The sequence below is a fragment of the Arvicola amphibius genome, chromosome 9 (genome assembly GCF_903992535.2).
Source record: "Arvicola amphibius chromosome 9, mArvAmp1.2, whole genome shotgun sequence".
NCBI classification, from domain to species: Eukaryota; Metazoa; Chordata; class Mammalia; order Rodentia; family Cricetidae; genus Arvicola; species Arvicola amphibius.
The window spans coordinates 82,242,455-82,260,202 of NC_052055.2; the positions used below are offsets into that span (position 1 = coordinate 82,242,455).

Here is a 17,748-nt window from a genome sequence, read left to right on the forward strand (position 1 = left end):
TGATGCTCGTCCTATAGAACCAGAGATAGTTATTTGACAGCCATTCTTCCTTCTTATTAACCAAGCATTGTCATCCATGTATGAAAAATTATCATGCTTTTGTTCCATCACAAACTCTCCAGTGTATATACCCACACTGACAACACAGAATATATGAAAACTGATTACTTAAGTATAGTAATATTGTACATTTAAAATATTACAAGACTTTACACAAGCAAAATGTGAAAAGTAACTGGTAAACAAAAGTTTAAAATCACATTCATTTAATTGATAATTACCACAAGAAGTTGGCTATAACTGTACATATGGAGAGATGGCTCAGTGATTAAGAGCATTGCCTGCTCTTCCAAAGGTCCTGAGTTCAATTCCTAGCAACCACATTGTGGCTCACAACCATCTGTAATGAGGTGTGGTGCCCTCTTGTGGCCAGCAAGCATACACACAGACAAAATATTGTATACATAATAAATAAATAAATATAAAAAAAGCTGGAAGTTACTTCTTTTCACACGCCAAGGTCATAATTAGTTAATAATTATACTCTGTTCCAATGTCCTTTAAAGTTATAAAAGTGGAGGATACCATATCTGGTGAGTTTAGAGCATGCTGAACAACATAAAGTAAAGTTTGGTTATAAAGAGAGAAAATTTTCTCCCCATCCCAATTTAGTTAAGTAGGCAAAAGAGAGAGCAATTAAGCGTCGAGACTGCTTTAGCAGAGAAGCCAAGGGCAGTTCTCACCACCTACAACTGGGGACTTGGCCCCAGTGTTATTCTTGCCTTTTATGCTCTCTTCTGCACCTGCACCCATAGCATATATGTGCACGCCTACATACACACGCATGTACATACGTCACATCCACATACGTAACTAAAATAAATACTTCATAATATAGAGGGAAATTGATTAGCAAGGTGATTCTAAGGAGAATGACTCTTTTGGACACCTGACGCCACACTGGTCCTAGGCTTAACTCTTTATTTGCAGCCTTGGTAAAGTGTAAACAACAGGTGGAAGAACAGACCAGCTGCTTTGTGTACACAGATTACACATGAGTGGAATCACGTTTTAAGGTTATGCATATGAATGATTCTTGGGGGTTTTCTTCTGTGGTGTGAGACCATGATGGATATCTATTTTTGTCCTTGTATTTGATATGTATTTACTTCTTGTATTTACTTTCTAAAATAAGAATTTATAAATTGTATTTTAATAGGTAGAACTCTGATACTTTTGCTAACAATAAAACCTGTAACATACAGCACCCGAGACACTGGGATCAGATTCCTATGTTTAGCCCTAGTGACTTCATGCTCTTTGCTTCTAGATTTGGTGATCATTGGATATCCTAACACGTTTAAAACCAAGATTTTAAAAATTATACTCAGATGAAACAATAGTGCCACTCAGATTGTTTATTCTTCCCAGATAACTTATTATTTTCTAAGCAGTTTTCCCCTTACATCATCAGTCATGAGGAGTTTGCTTGAGTGGTGGGTTTTGAACTCTGGTTACATGGTTCTACAGCAAGTGTTCTTAACCACTGAACCACTTCTCTGGCCTCCTTTAAAACATTTTTTCAAAAATAAAAATCAAAGAAGACAGTTGTGATCAAAAGTTCATCAGGAGTGTCTAAATGACTTTTGTATGATTATCTTATTTAAGTGTCTATGAAATGTGTCAGATTGTTATTTGTTATTAACTACAGAGTGGATGGTGATGTCCTTACCACAAATAATTATCAACATGAGAACTACTGTGTTTGGTTGTTTTTTATATACTTGGTATGAATTCCTTACTTATTTTCAACTATAAAACCAATTTACAAAATCCTTATAAACATTATTTATTTTTATTTAATTTTAAGATTAAGAGTGTGAAAGTAATAAGAACTGTTAACAATTGTGAAGTCAAGTCTTACTTTAGCTACTAAAAGTTACTTTATCAAATTCTTCACCTATACATATATAAACCATTTTTATAGTACCATAGTTTATATAAGGTAATGAATACTGGTCAATAATATTACATTTATAGATATTAAACCATCACTGTATTACTTTTAAATGTCAGAAGATGGTTATTTTAAGAACCCTAATAAAATACAATCATAACACTTAAAAGAAACTTTTGGATTTCATGATTAAAGGTATAGGCTCAGGCAGCCTTGGTATTTCAAGTCTGTAGATTGGCATTCAAGTTATCTTTTTCGATATTTATAGAAAGACATTTGGCAGACTTTCACTTGGCTTGGAATGGGATCCATAAACTGAGTTTGAGATGTGCTTCATACAGCCAAGTTATATAAGCAAGACAAAATATTTGAAAGACTGGAGTTATTTGGATGGATTTTCACCCTGCTATTCAAACTGCATGAGAGAAGTTACATGAATTCTTAAATTAAAAATTACTGGTTAAAATTTCACGTAGACTTCTTAGCAAGTGTGGAAATTTGGGGAAATTTAAGATCCAAAGAAATAGAACTTTATCAAACCTTGGATTTTTGTTTTCTGTATGTACTTTCAGTGAGTTTTGTAGAATTATTCCCTTCTCATAACTTTGTAGTGGACAAATCAGCAAACGAAGAGGTTCTGTTGATTTTCAGCAGGAATGACCCCCAAGGGCCTGAATAGTTCAACACTTGGTCCCCGGATGTGGTACTGTTTGAGGGTTGCCGTTGTTGCCTTGGAGGAAGGAGTCACTGCCAGGACTTTGAGACTTCCTAGCCTTGTCCTACTTCCATTTCATTCTCTCTGCTTTGTGTTTGTGGCTGAAGAGGTGATCTCTCAGCTTCCTGCCAGGCCTACCCTCCCCACCACCATTCTGGACTCTTCCTTTGGAACCATAAGCTGAAAAACAGTCTTTCTCCCATGAGTTACCTTTGCTCATAATGTTTTATCAGAGCAGTGGAAAACAAACTAATACATACTTCGACAATCTTTTGCTAACAATGTGCTAGATGTGAAAGAATTTGAAAGTAACTCCTCCATCTCTGTCTAATTTGTACTTCAATCAATTAAAAACAATTATTATATTCATAATACGCAATGGTACGGGGGACTAGTGCAGTGAGACACAGGACACACTGACTCTTTTTTCTGGGAATGAAGAACATGGATGTGGGAGCAGTGGTTAGTCAGGAAAGTGCAGACTATTTAACATGGAAGACTGCTCTACTGGGTTGATATTTCATTGCCAACAGGGAACTACATAGGACTTTGAGAAAAAGATGACCAGACAGGGACTCTGTTCATGTCAGTAAATCTTTTTCCTTAGTCTGGTGTCTACTAGAGCCATGGTTAAAAGCAAATATCATCTGTAAAAAAAACAAATAAACACATAATACAGTGATTCAGAAACTCATTCTGGTGATACCGCCAAGAAAAGGAAGGTGTGCTGGAAAGACAGTTGGCATGATGCTGTGAAAGCCAGGCATGAGGTAAAAGCGGATTGGGCAATGGCGGGGGAAAAGAAGAAAAGAACAAAATGTGTCACAGTGCAAACTATACAAGACAGACAGGCTGACTCATCGTAAGGTGTGGGTCCAATTAACCTTAAAAGAAAGACCTGACTTTAATGGGGGTAGCACCTCCAATCAGCTGGCGTCCCAGATAAAACAAGGGTGAAAGGTTTGGGGGAAGATGTTAGTCCTCTTCGAGTTATGCTAAATCCAAAGTGAGAAGAAATCCTTATCAAATTTCAATGTACAACCCAGTGGTTGAAGTTTGGGCAGGTACTTGGAAGGGCTCCCTACTGGAAATAAGTTGTCCATCCAGATTCAGCTGAGATACTTCATACTGCCCTACACACAGAATCTGCAGACCTTAAGTTAAAAGATAACGAACATTCATTGGTGTTTTACCTGGTAAGAAACTTAGCCTACCTTAGTAGCTGCTAGGTCACAACATGATTCCTTAGCTAGGAAGTCTGCATTGCAGGAGATTATGAGCTGGTGTAGTTCAATCTGTAAGAAGTAAGTAGTAATACGCATCGTTGGTATTGATAATCAAATCTAGGCATTATGAGCTATAGCAATTCAAATAGAAGGAAAAGAAAGTTCATGTAAGTGATGGATACACATTTATAGTGTTCAATTTTAAGTTAAGATTCATTACTTTAAGGATCATTTGAGGTCCCATCAGCTACACAGGAAGATCTTCAGACAGGAAATGAGCTAAATGTCTCAAGCAATAAAAACGAGATGTTGAGTTAAGGAGGCAATAGAGAAAAACATGTAATTAGAGATATATTGCTATGTGCTACCATATACTACTGTACGAAATGACATTTAAAAGTAAAACTTTGCAGGAAGGTAGACAAAGGTGTGAACATGGAATGGAAAAGGCTTTCTGTTTAGGTCCAAACGTCCTATTTGAGGAATGAAGTAAATGTGCCATTCCTAATAAAGTAAACAGAAGATATTTAGTTTTCACCTATGCTTAATAAAATCTGCATAAAACCTATTGATTTTTTTTATTAGAGCAAGACTCAAAAGCTGAACCCTGTAGCACCTACCTGAAATACTCATATTGGTGACTTTGATGCAAGAGGAGGGTTATTTCAAAGTTAACTTGAGTTATATGTGGTTTTCCAGAACAGTCTGGACCACCTGAGTGATCCTGAGTCAATAGCACTAAACCAAAAGACTCACAGTCTTTTTACAGAAGTTTCTTTATTGGCATTTGGGTAACTGGTGGTATTAGAGGAAGGAGAGCTGGTTCTGCTCATGGATCTGGCTCCTGACAGGCCACCATCTGATGCCTCAGTGGGTGGCTTTATACCCATGCATGTACTGGAAGCCTCTGGTAGATAGAGTGGGTTAGAAACAAGGCCATGAAAGGGAAGGGGGATGTGGAGGACTGGAAAAATGGATATGGAGGAAGATGGTAGATATGATCAAAATACTTTGAATGAAATCTCTAAGAAAAATTAAAAAATATATGCTGAAGTATTAGTGCCACTCTTATTAAAAATATAATATGTACAGGGCCAAAACATTAATTTCAAATTCACCTGCTAGAAATTAAGATTAAACTTTGGTGGTTGAGTGAGATATCTCAGCAGTTAAGGGCACTTGCTGAGCTTTTAGAGGACACAGGTTGTTTCCAACACCCACATGGCAAATTATAACCATCTTTAACTGCAGTTTCAGGGGATTTGATGCCTGCTTCTGGCTGTCAAAGGCACCAGGCATGGACATGGTGCATACAAAGTATGTGCAGGCAAAACACTTATACACATACTATAGCTAAATCTAATGAGCACTCCATTTGAAATAAACATGTTTTCAAATGACTGGATGGGCAGTAACATGCATATCTGTTTATTATTAGTGTCTTTTAACAACATAATTTTGAACAGAAAAAGAAAATAAAAGTGCTTGTATCCAGTTAAAATCTGTAGGATATATCTTAAAAAAATAAATACATGTGGTAGCTGATTTTGTTCTCCAATACCATTGCAAGACGTCCCAGTCTGTAGATTATAAGGATGAGTCACAATGGTGATGGACCACCTGATGATCTCTGCTTCCTTCTTCATGGAAGCTTTGCCAAAGACCCACTTAGCATACTGTACAGTGATAAATGATATGTTAATAGCTACAGCCACCATTTATTGGCAGATTTTAATTCTACTAGAAGCTTAGAGGTTTTGGAGAGCAAAGAACAGAAAGGATTTTTTTGTTGCTGTTGTTTGGTTGGTTGCTTGGTTGGTTTTGTTTTGTTGTTGTTTTGGTGTGTGTGTGTGTGTGTGTGTGTGTGTGTGTGTGTTTCTTTCATGTTCTAATCTGTAGAGACCAGATGATGAATAAGAAATCATGGTACCAATCCAACACTATTACAACAATCAACTCTACCAAATCTGTTTCGTAAGCGAAGAAACTGACAAATTAGCAGATGCAAACTGAGATTGTGACTCAAGCTAGCAAGCAATCTCTGTGGCCTTGACATGTCCCCAGGACAGGCTGTTCTGCTCTGCATGCTCCTCATCATCCTGACCACAAAGCCTGACAGTCTTGTCTTTCCGATCTGCCCACGCACAGTCTCTAAGAGAAAAATACCCATATTTCCTGGCCAGGTGGTGATGGCACAGGCCTTTAATCTCAGCACTCTGGAGGTAGAGGCAGGGGGATCTCTGTGAGTTTGAGGCCAGCCTGGTCTACAGAGAGAGCTCCAGGACAAACTCCAAAGCGACACAGAGAAACCCTGTCTTGAAAAACAAAAACAAAAAAAATCATATTTCCTGAAAATGTATCTGTATCTATACATTTTTCCTTCCAAACAGATCTTTAGAAATAACATTCTCCCAAACTTTATTTCTGAAATGCAATTTCACTGTCAGCACTTTGTGTTTACACCTCTGGCATTTATTCCTGGTCACCTGCATTCAGATTTTTGGAGACTTTCTTATCATTTTACCCATAAGAAAATATTTAGCTATTAAATTTAGGCAGATCTCTCCCTTTAAAGATTACGGGCCTTATTTTGCAAGAAAATCAACAGTAAATCTATATCACCTTAGCTTCAAAATTAATTTTTAAAGGGCCTTACATCTGAGTTTTCCCAGCTGTCTGCTCATCCAAATGAGCCACTGATAGATTTAATGACTGTTTTTCTGTGCAAAGAAACTCTAAAAAGACATTATAAGTTGTGGAAAATGCAGTAAGTAGAATCGCTTGAATGAATTGCCTGTTGTTCTTGAATGAAAGCACCAGATAGTCTGGAACCATTAAAAGTTTCTCTTCTTCCAATCACTTTACTTTAAACACAAGAGTTTGGCCAAGTTTATACTTTCTTTGTCTCCTACTTTCAATTTTTTGCTCAAAGTTATTCTCAATCATCTAGTGTTTAAAGGAATGATACATTTTTTTTTAAATTTGCTGACTGCAAAATGAGGTTGAAAATAAAATATAGAATATAATTATTTGTGAAAATAGAGTTGGGAATAAATATTCTTCAGATATCTAATGACATTATAAACATTGATGAGAGGAAGGTCTTTTGTGTGTGTAATCATTAAAGGAAGAAATGGGTTCCTCTTTTCCTCCCTTCCTTTCTTCCTTCCTTTCTTCCTTCTTTTCTTTCTCCCTCTGTCCTTCCTTCCTTCCTTCCTTCCTTCCTTCCTTCCTTCCTTCCTTCCTTCCTTCCTTCCTTCCTTCTTTCCTTTCTCCCTCTGTCCTTCCTTGCTTCCTTTTTCTTTCTTTTTCTTTCTAATACTGGGTCTTCTGTGGCCATGCTGACATTATACTCACAATGTGACTAAGCATGATCCTGAACTGAGCTTCTCATCCCCTTGCCTATATCTTTGTATCTTCATGGTGTGGTTGGGGACACACCATGAACCACCATGCCTGGTTTATGTGGTGATGGAGTTCAAATCTCAGGTGCCATACAGGCTATGCAAGCTTGCTACCTATGAAGTCACATCCATAGTCCCAGGAAGCCACTCTTTTTTTTGTTAGTTTGTTTGTTTGTTTTGTTTTGTTTTTCGATACAGGGTTTCTCTGTAGCTTTGGAGCCTGTCCTGGAACTAGCTCTTGTAGACCAGGCTGGTCTCGAACTCACAGAGATCCGCCTGCCTCTGCCTCCCGAGTGCTGGGATTAAAGGCGTGCGCCACCACTGCCCGGCTAGGAAGCCACTCTTAATAAGATATTTTGCTTTATCTTAGGGATAATGGAAGTACCCCGTGAGTATTACTATTACACTTACGTCCACAGGCTTGCCATCTGAAGCTCGCGAGGCAATAACTGTCTTCCCATGAAAATCCACAGAGTCCTTCTCTTCCGTGTGCCGACTTGCAATTAGATTACAGTCCATATAGAGTGAAAGGACTCGGGATTGCACACCAATGCCAAGTTTATGCCACTGACGATCGAAGAGAGGGCGGAGTTCTCGATTCTTAAAAACGTAGTTCAACAGATCCCCCTCAGCACCGCGGAACATAAATTCTATCACCTTCTTTGTGCCGTCAATCACTATAGAAATCTGAAAAAAACCAAGAAAGATAGAAAGATAAGCAGTGTATCTTTATATGGCTTGAGACTCAATGCTCAAAATTAGTAAAGCTCTCAAATAAAAGCTCCAAGTGTGCAACAGCATAACTCAAGAACTGGGTGAGTATGAGACAGTAGCTATGCCTGCCACACTGGTGGATACGAAAGAGCAAGTGTTCTGCTGCAAGTGCGTTAGCATGAAGCATCCTGTACAATCTGCTCTTTCACAAAAGAACATAAAATGGTAAGCATGCGTATACAAATGCAAATGATTATTTCACATTTACAAATGCAATCATAACTATATACTTGTGTTATAATTTCATAAGAGTCACTTTATGAAGTATAAAAGTTATTGATATTATCACATACCTAAATATGCTCATCTATATTATTGTTCTATGTGAGTATGTAGACTACAAAGTTTCTAATTTAAAAGAAAAACAATATATGCATTTTTTAACATGACAACTGTCATGGTCCTTTTAAGCCCTTAATCATTTTCATGGCAAAGATAGATGTTTTATAGGTGATATGCATTTCAGTTCAAATTATCCTCCCATTATAAAATCATGAACTATATTAATAGAGAAGATCAGCCAGAGCTAATGGCATCCAATGGTTATGTACAGAAGTGGACACAAATGTGTGATGCTAATAAGTAATTTTGCAGTCTACAGGGTGCCTGCATCACCAGCTTGGCTCCACCGGCATTTCCACAAGGTCTCCTGGGTTCTCCACTCTTCTTTCCTTTTCCTGCTCAGACATCTCCCATCATATTTCCTTTAGTATAATTGTGCTGTATAAGTCCTCATAAATGTTCTCCCAGTATATAGACTTTCTGCTTCATAAGAACATGAATTATGCTTTTAAAAATCTCTTATTTTCTTTTGGCATGTGTGTATGTGTGGCATGCTTGGGTATATGTGTTCCTATATGTGGAGTACATGTGTGTGTGTGTGATGCACATATATGCACACGAATGTAGGAACCAGAGCTGACATTAGGTGCCTTTTATCAAGTTCTCTCCACTTTCTGTATTGAGGCCAGGCCTCTCCCTTGAACCCAGAGCTCATTGATTTGACTAGTCTTGCTAGCTAAACTGCTCTGGGGATGCCTTCTCCCACCTTGTGAATTTTGGACTTACAGGTGAACCCCACCTTCACCTGGCATTATGTGTGTCCTAGAGATCTGAACTCCACCCCTCAGTATGGCATGACAAACTCTTTCCTCACTGAGCGATCTCCCTAGACCTAAATATCTTAGTCTTACCACTTCTTGGCGTAAAGCATGTGGCCCTTATTTGTGTTTATTGATGAAACAAATAGTTAAGTATCAGGATACTATATAATATTAGTGATGAGAGGAAGTGAAGGTCATTAATGGGGTGAAGTCAGTCAATTAGCCCCTGTAGAAAAAGTGATTTCACTGTCTTCAGATAAAGTATGAATCTCTATGTTAAAATAAACCAGGGCTGGAGGCATGTTTCAGTGGTTCAGAGCTCTGACTGCTTTGCAGAGGACCTGGATTCAATTCTCAGACCCACTTGGTGGCTCAAAATTGTTTATATCTCCAGTTCCTGGATATCCTGCACTCTCTTCTGGCCTCTCTGGTCATCAGATAAGCACATGGTATGTATACACACACATACATACATACATGTAAATATTTATGTGCAAAAATAAAAATAAATCTTTAAGACAAAACAAATCTCAAACCTCTGGTGTATTAGATTCTCACATCATTGATATCATCAAGGCTATCCTATTTATAATGCTTCCATTTCTCTGTTGATGAGTTCTCTAACCACAGTATTTGAGTAGTAACTATGTCTGTTCCTAGATTTGGGGGCACAGCACAGAGAACCATCTGACCTAATGAAGCAAATTAGCATCTTACCTGTGGCATATTCTGCTGGTTTAAAATCCGCCATAAAAACCACCGCTCCTTCTTGGTGCTTCTTCGTACTCGAAACATGACCGCTACAGAGTACTCCTCAGGAAGGCCTTTGGGAAATATCTTACTATGGGAAGAAAGCAAATAACTATTCAGGGGTGACTCAAGGTGTCCAGGGAAGAAATCCAGGTATGAACCCTGTGAAATGTGATCTCTCAGTCATAGAAACTCTCAATCAGTTTATAATTTATTATTTATTTTTCAGCTATTAGAAATATGGATGCAGTCATGTCGGCATTTTCTATGTAATTATTATTGTAATTCCCTCCCTTTTTGTAATCATCTAATATGGTTTTGATAAAGGTTGTAATATGTAAACGAGTGGGTAGACTACAGTAAGTAATATGTTGTTGTCTTATTGAGGGGTGTCTAACAGACAAGTTTAGAGTTCACTGCATTCAAATGAGCATCAGTGCTTTATCAAAATGAAAGTGGTCTTCCCTGGTGGTTTTTGGTAGAGAAAAGTAGGGATAATTTCAAAAAAACATTGATTATAAATCAATGAATATTTTCTGACAAAATTTTACCATATTCACGTTTTGCAGAGGAGTTCCTAATGTTGACCTCCTGGTAAGTTATGATTACACTAAATTGAATGATATTTAGCTTTATTTGTATTCCTTTAGAAAAAGTAATCTTTCTAGATGGTAGAATCCAAAACATTCCCCCAATATCCTTCTACCTCAGTCTCAGGTTCAAAATATTGGTCTTAGTAAAAACACAAGGAAACAAAAAATTTCACAATATACTTATCCACATAGTCATTTCCATTAGATAATTAGTAATGGTTTTATTTCTTTTCATTGAATTAGGGAATTCTTCAATATTGTAATATTGCTTTTGTTTTCTTTTTTAAGTAAGAAAGTATGTCCCTTAAAGACAAACAGACTGGAAGTTGTCATACATAAATAAAGCACCAAGCACTTAATTCGTAACTACTAACTTTGAATACTATGCTCAGCTCTACTAACAGTGATAAATGAGTCATTGACCACCAGACTGTAATGGAGAACACTGAACTTTTATTTTTTTCTCTTTGTGTTAGACTCAGCGTCACATGTGGTAGAGAATTTATAAAGAAAATATGAAAAAGATGTACTTGCTTAAGGTTGTAATTTACTTACTTGGTTAAATAAAACATTCACATATGTACCTATAAATCTATTTCTATACATACATATGTGTGTGTATGGTGTGTATGTGTGTGTGTGTGTGCATATAGAGACAGACAGAGTAAGATGCCAGCCTAAGAGAAGTTTAACTCTATGATAGTGGGAAGATGACATACATTGAGGGGAAACAGTACTACAGGTTGGTGAGAAACTAATTGAAGCTTTAGATTGCTAAAATAGTATCTAATATGTGAATACATTTTAATAAACACAGTTATATCCTATACCATTTATGTGCTTTTCTTACTTTATTTAATTTTTATTTTTTGCTGAAGATCTTTATTCCCTGTCTATTTTATAGTTTGGAAATAATATTAGACAAAGGGCAGATGCAGGTTATTTTTCATTCATATTCAAAATGACCCACAAAGTAGTGAAGACAACTTACATCTTCAGCAATGAATGTGGCACAGGAACTACTAGCAGATATACATTTGGTACATAATGGTTCAAGAAGTTTTGCAAGAAGAGAAGAGCCTTGAAGACGAGAAGCTTAGGGTTAGGGTTAGAAGTTGGTGATAACAATTGAGAACAAGCATCTAAACTGCTCTACTTCCAAGTACATGTGAAGTTAACAAAGACTGCAAAGTTATTCATTGATCCCTCAACATTTGATCAAACCAGAGAGGCAAAATCTCAGTAAACTGGTGCTTAGTAATTAAAATGTCCCCTTGAACTGTCATCTTCTGTTATTCAACACAGCAACAAACCATTTCTCAATCAAACTGTGTCGTGGAACCAAAAGAGGATTATATACAACAACCAGCAATGACCAATGAAAAGCACCAAAGCACTTTCCAAAGCCAAATGGCACCAGAAAATTGTTATGGTCACTGTTTAGTTTCATTGACTAATCCTTTCGGAATTCTAGAGAAATTGTCATCTATGAGAAGTATGTTCAACAAACTGATGACAGGTGTCAAAATCAGCAATGTTTGCAGCCACCATAGCTCATAAGAAAGGCACAATTCAAGGCCATGCTTGACAGCACACTGCACGACCAACATTTCATAAGTTCAACAAACTGCACTGTCAAGTTTTGCTTCGTCTGTGATATTCACCTGACCTCTTGCCAACCAACTACTATTTCTTCAAGCATTTCAGCAACTTTTGCAAGAAAGACACTTCCACAATCAACAGGAGGAAGAAATGCTTTCCAAGAGTCAATCAAATCCTGGAGCACATATTCCCATGCCAAGAAACAAGCAAACTTATTTCTCATTGACAAAAATGTGCTGACTACAAGGGTTCTTCTTTTACTTAACAAGGCCATGTTTCAGCCTGGTCATAATGATTTAAAATTCATGGAAAACTGCATGCCTTTTTCATTAACTGGTTTGTTTTCTAATATTGGTTGTTAGCTTGATATATCTGGGAAAATGGAACATCAGATATGGATGAGGAATTGCTTCCATCCCATTAGAGACTTGTGTGCAAGTCTGTGAAACATTGTCTTAATTACTAATTTAAGTTGGAAGGTCCAGGCAACCATGGACAGTGCCATTCTTCAGTGGCTTGGTTTGGACTGCAAAATAAAAAGTAGCTGAGTGTGAGCCTAACAGAAGCCAGTGTGCAGCATTTCTTCATGGTTAGTGCTTTAATCTCTAGCCTTGAGTTCCTGCCTTGGTTTCCCTGATTTCAGACAGGACCCTGAAAACTGAAAGAAACCCTTTTTTCCCCAGATGACTTCTGGTTTATTACAGCAGTAGAAAGCAGTAGAGCACAGCTGAATTTTACAGTGTGGTCCTTTCTGGATCGAGATATTTGGTGCACTGTACTCCTTTGTGATACTTGAAGGCAGCAAGAGGCCACAGGGCTCCATCAGTCACATGATCATGAGAGTAGAAGCCTGGTCTGCAGTGTACTATGCTGCTGACCTATGCTGTGAGGGAGACAGGTGTATGACATATATTCTCTACTTTGAAAATATTCGAATTACTAAAAACATCTGCATTATTATATCCCTTTAATCAATTAGGAAAAAACCTTTTTTTTTCCAATTCCCTAAAAATAAATCCCAGTAATGGGATATTGTTTCTTCTGGGATTTTTTCCACTATCAGATAAAATTTTTACTAAATTACTATTGACAATTACTGTGTTGTTAGAAGTAGTGTTGCTGACTTAAATATAACAACAAAGCATGTACAGATACCTGCCATTTCTCTTTGGGACTGTTTAAACCTGAAAGGTGGGCACATGAGGGTTGAAGAGATAACACCAAGCACACTTTCAAATGGAAGCTTTGAGTTAGGTGCAGCAAAAACTACTGTTGAAGAGAATCCCAAGCCCCACATTAATCCCTTATCACGTGTAATAATAGTTGATATTCTATTTTGCTTTCTATGTGAGAAGCAATGTCTCTGTTGGCATGATGAGTCCATGGGCATGCCTCATTGCCCAGCATTACTTGGGAGTTTTCACCAAGGGCTCTTCAAATGCTAATATGTCATGGTTATTGATGGGGGTGGTTGATCGGTAATTAGAATTAACCAGACCAGTTTAATATAATAGATTTAGCTTTAATAAACAGGGAACTTACAAAACCAGGGTTCCAGCGGTACAGAAGCACAGGAAACAAAAGAGAGTGAGGCGAGCACACCTGGATCTTTTATCTGTTTTACTTGGCCCAGGGGGACACACCCTAAACAGAATGTGATTGGCCGAACTTCCCCATCAGTTATTTATCCAGATATATTTCGTTTTACCCCAAAAGAATACTTTTGTTTATACCTAGTAAATGATGTTCAACTGGCTATAAAAGTATGTGTGTGGAGGGGGGAGGGTAATGTAGGAGTCTCGTGGTTCATTATAGAATTTTGCTTTTGACTCATTTTTGGTGTCCCAACTCATTCTTGTATTTACTCTCTTGTTTAGGTCAGTGTGACAGATTTGCAGCTCAATTTGTTTAGCTGATAAAAGCCCTCACCTCCTTTGTGGTTGGGTAATGACAGTGGTAAATTGGTAACATGGAACTCCAAACTCACATGCTCATCAGACACACATACACGGACAAACATGGCAGTGTTTGCACACCCATGCATAAACCTATGCATATACACCTACATACACACACTCCCTCACTGGTTTCTGCAGAGGCTGATTCCTCTTAACTATGCATGCTTCAGAAATCTGGTGAGGTAGATTCATTTCTTAACAATATTGCCTACCTACAACACCAAAGGTACAGCTCCTTGCTTTTGTTCAGTCAGGTACATAGTCCCCAATTGCCTTCTCACTTCTAGAATGAACTATAATTTTTTATTGTTTAATATCAGACTATAGATGTATTTGCATATTAAGAGTAAACCTCTTTTTCAATCTTTAATGTATCATTTTTAAATGGTCTCATAATCTTTGCAAATTATGTCTTCTCTTGCTATAAATCAGACTTCCTCTGACCTGGCTGTACAACTGGTAGCTTCTAACTCACTCCCCAAAGTAAGGAGCACTTCAAATATGGACATATTTGCCATCCATTCATTCCTTACCCACTGCCTCCTGAACTCTAGCATTATTACACTCAGCTAGCCCACTACCCTCTTCTCAGCCACCTTTCCCAATCTTCGTGCAGGTTTGAAGACTACTGGCACCTATTTTTGTTGTTGTTGTTGTTGTTGTTGTTGCAAACTAAGCCTTAAACCACATTGGCTACAGGTCCCTGCAAGGAGGACTGAAATGTAAATTCTCTGGGTGCTTATGTCTAACCCACTCACCTATTTGTCCTTAGCAGCTCCAACAGTGTCTGTGCAAAGTAGAGAATACACGCAAGCAAACAAATAATTGAACTGAACATTTTTACAGATAAGAACATGACTGACCCTCAATATACTTCCCCATTTTGATATAACAGTGAATACATAACATTTCAAAAATTCACAAATTCCTCTTATGTCTCTGTATGAAAACCAGAGCAATGAGCTAAGCACAGTGAAGTGACGCTGGTCCTTATGTAGAGGACACACGTGAGGACTGTAGGCAACAGCCCAGTCCATCTACAGGGACAGCTGTTAAATAGTACCAGCCAGGTGGTACCATATGGGAGCATAGATTCAGTGTTGCCAGATCATCCATTTTTCCACAGAAGCCAAAATCTGAAAGTCTAGATTTATGCCTAAAACGTTTAGAGTTTTAAATGTTGGCAATTAATTACATTTTTTTAAAAAAAAATGCTGTCCCGACCAACAATGGACAAGCCGAACAAAGCCAGGGAGCAGCAGTCAGTACACTTGGAATAACACAGTTGACAGCTGAATTCTCATCTGGTATAGAACACTATAAAACTTTGAAAGGCAACAAAAGGAAGGTCCTAGCCAGCATTTGCTGCTTCTTCAAACCAGTTGAGAGTGGAGAGTGTTCTTGGGGCATAAAGAAGTAATATAAATTGGTTCAGAACAGGGAAATGTTAAGGTGGCCAAAAAAACTACATTATATGTATGGAAAACCTAATGTTGAAAGTAAAATCAGTTTTAAAAGAAAGTCCTTATTAATAGCGAAGCAAGATGGCAGCTGTTGGGGAGTCTCACAGTGATCTGTTGAAAGGAATACACCATGAGGGTGTAGTGAGAGATGTCTTAAAATACCTTGTCTCGGAGTCGCAGACCCTAGCTCACTGTCAACTGTATCTCCAGGATTTGGTGATATTTTATGCTTCTGGGACTCCTACTTGGAGGTTTCACCAAAATGCAAGGGCTTACTAAATCATTTCTTAACCCACTTCTCTAAAACTCCTTATCTGACTCCTCTTTCAGGTGATTCCTCTCCATCTTTATTTCCATTCCTAAGACATTTACTAAAGCCACATTTAGAAAGCCTGTGAACTCTGTGCGCTGGCTGTCTTCTCTCCTGAGGAGTTCATGGGTGTGTTCAAGGAGGACATAGTTTAGATCCCATAGACTTTCACCGGCTTTGCTTCCATAGTGAATACCAAAAGTACAGGAAGAAAGGGAGGAGCTTGTCCCCTTGCTCCCTTCTGTGTGGTTTTGTCTTTTTCCTTATTCATAAAGTTTTCCACTCTCGACTGTTATTCCCATTCCCCTCGAGGTCTCTTACTTTGTCTGGCTGTGTTCTCTGTGCCTTTTCCAGTATTTCTAACAGATCACCTCTCAGCTCAGGCTTTCACTCTAGTGGACCCAGGCAGTAGGAAGGGGACTGTGGTGTGCACTTCATAGAATGTGCCAAAGATGGTCTTATAAGCATCGAGTTATCTGTAGGGGGTAAGTTTGGGAAAATTTTGCTTTCTACTCACGAATCTTAATATAGTTCATCCATGGATAATTCAAATGCAGAGTATTTAACATGTACATGTTTTTACATGTGGAGTACCTTTTGCTGTTTTCTGAGTACATTATGATTGGAAAACATATACAATATGAAACATTTAAATTTTTAAAATGTATTTATAGCCTATTTTGGACAATTAAGAAGCACATGTATTCTTCTATTTCAGGAAGGAATCTCCCCCAGAAAATGGTTAGGATAAGTTATCTCACAGACTTCAAGCTTCCTATTTCATTGAGAATTTTCTAATGGTCCATTAATCTTTACATTTGGTATTGAAATTTTCCACATTTTTTATTGAATTATCTATGTCTGCCTTCAACTCTGTTAGAGTTTGTGTATTTTAGGGTTGTAATGTTGGATACATATGTAATGATTATTGCTATCACCTTTTGAAGCACTAAGATTATAAAAATGATAAATTATAAAAGTAGCTTTTCCTTAAAGTCTATTTTGTCTGATATTTGTATAGTTGTTATAGGAGTCTTTATAGCCAATACTGCAATCTTTTAATTCAGACTGAGTGGCATATTTCTTCTCTTATTTTTAATGAATTTTTTAACTAAAATTTTAAAAAAAGAGTATGTCTATTTTAAATTCTACATATATGTATCATACTTTTATGAATTTGATAAATGAGATTCATATAATAACCATTTAGATGAGATCTATACTTATCATTTGCTGTTCATTTTCCACTTACTTTATGTTTTTATGGTTCCATTAATTATTTATTAAATGTTATACTACAGTGCCATTTTATTCCTTTTAAAAATATACTGTTTATGTTACTTTCTTATTGACTGCTCTCAGTATGCTACCTAACATAGATTTACAACACTGTGGTTTAGATTAATGACAACTTAATTTCAATTATACATATAACATATTTTATATATAAATTTAGCTTTTATATAACCATTTCTTCTCATTGTGTTATTTATGATTTTTATACTTTATATACCTATCAACATAGATTTATAATTATTGATGTATATACATACACATGTATTTACACCTATGTGTTTTAAACATAATAAGAAAATAAAAGAGCTAAAAATAAGCAAGGTACTGGATTGCTAGCCCAGTAAATTATTACTTTGGCACACAAGCAAGAGGAAATGAGTTCAGTCCCAACACACACATTAAAGCAAGGCATGATGTCTTGAATTTGCAGTCCCAGCACTGAGAAAGTAGAGAAGGGAGAGACCCTGAGACTCAGCTATAAGTCTCCCAGCTCTGCTCTACGGGTGCACTCATAGGGTACTAGGTAACTAGAGTATACTCAGAGGGTAGTGGCTAACTGGGGTACAGTCAGATGGTAATGGATAACTGGGGTACACC

General features: G+C 37.3%; 1 protein-coding gene across 1 annotated transcript in view; it reads right to left on the reverse strand.

Moving 5' to 3' along the window:
• Col19a1 (collagen type XIX alpha 1 chain) overlaps positions 1 to 17,748 on the reverse strand; it is a 302,587-nt gene that overhangs the window by 247,842 nt on the left and 36,997 nt on the right. The window contains exons 4-6 of the mRNA XM_042055762.1: positions 9,897 to 10,020; positions 7,714 to 7,989; positions 3,887 to 3,967 (exon numbers count right to left, since the gene is read on the reverse strand). Of these exons, the coding sequence (XP_041911696.1) occupies positions 3,887 to 3,967; positions 7,714 to 7,989; positions 9,897 to 10,020 (481 nt within the window). The remainder of the gene's footprint in view (positions 1 to 3,886; positions 3,968 to 7,713; positions 7,990 to 9,896; positions 10,021 to 17,748) is intronic.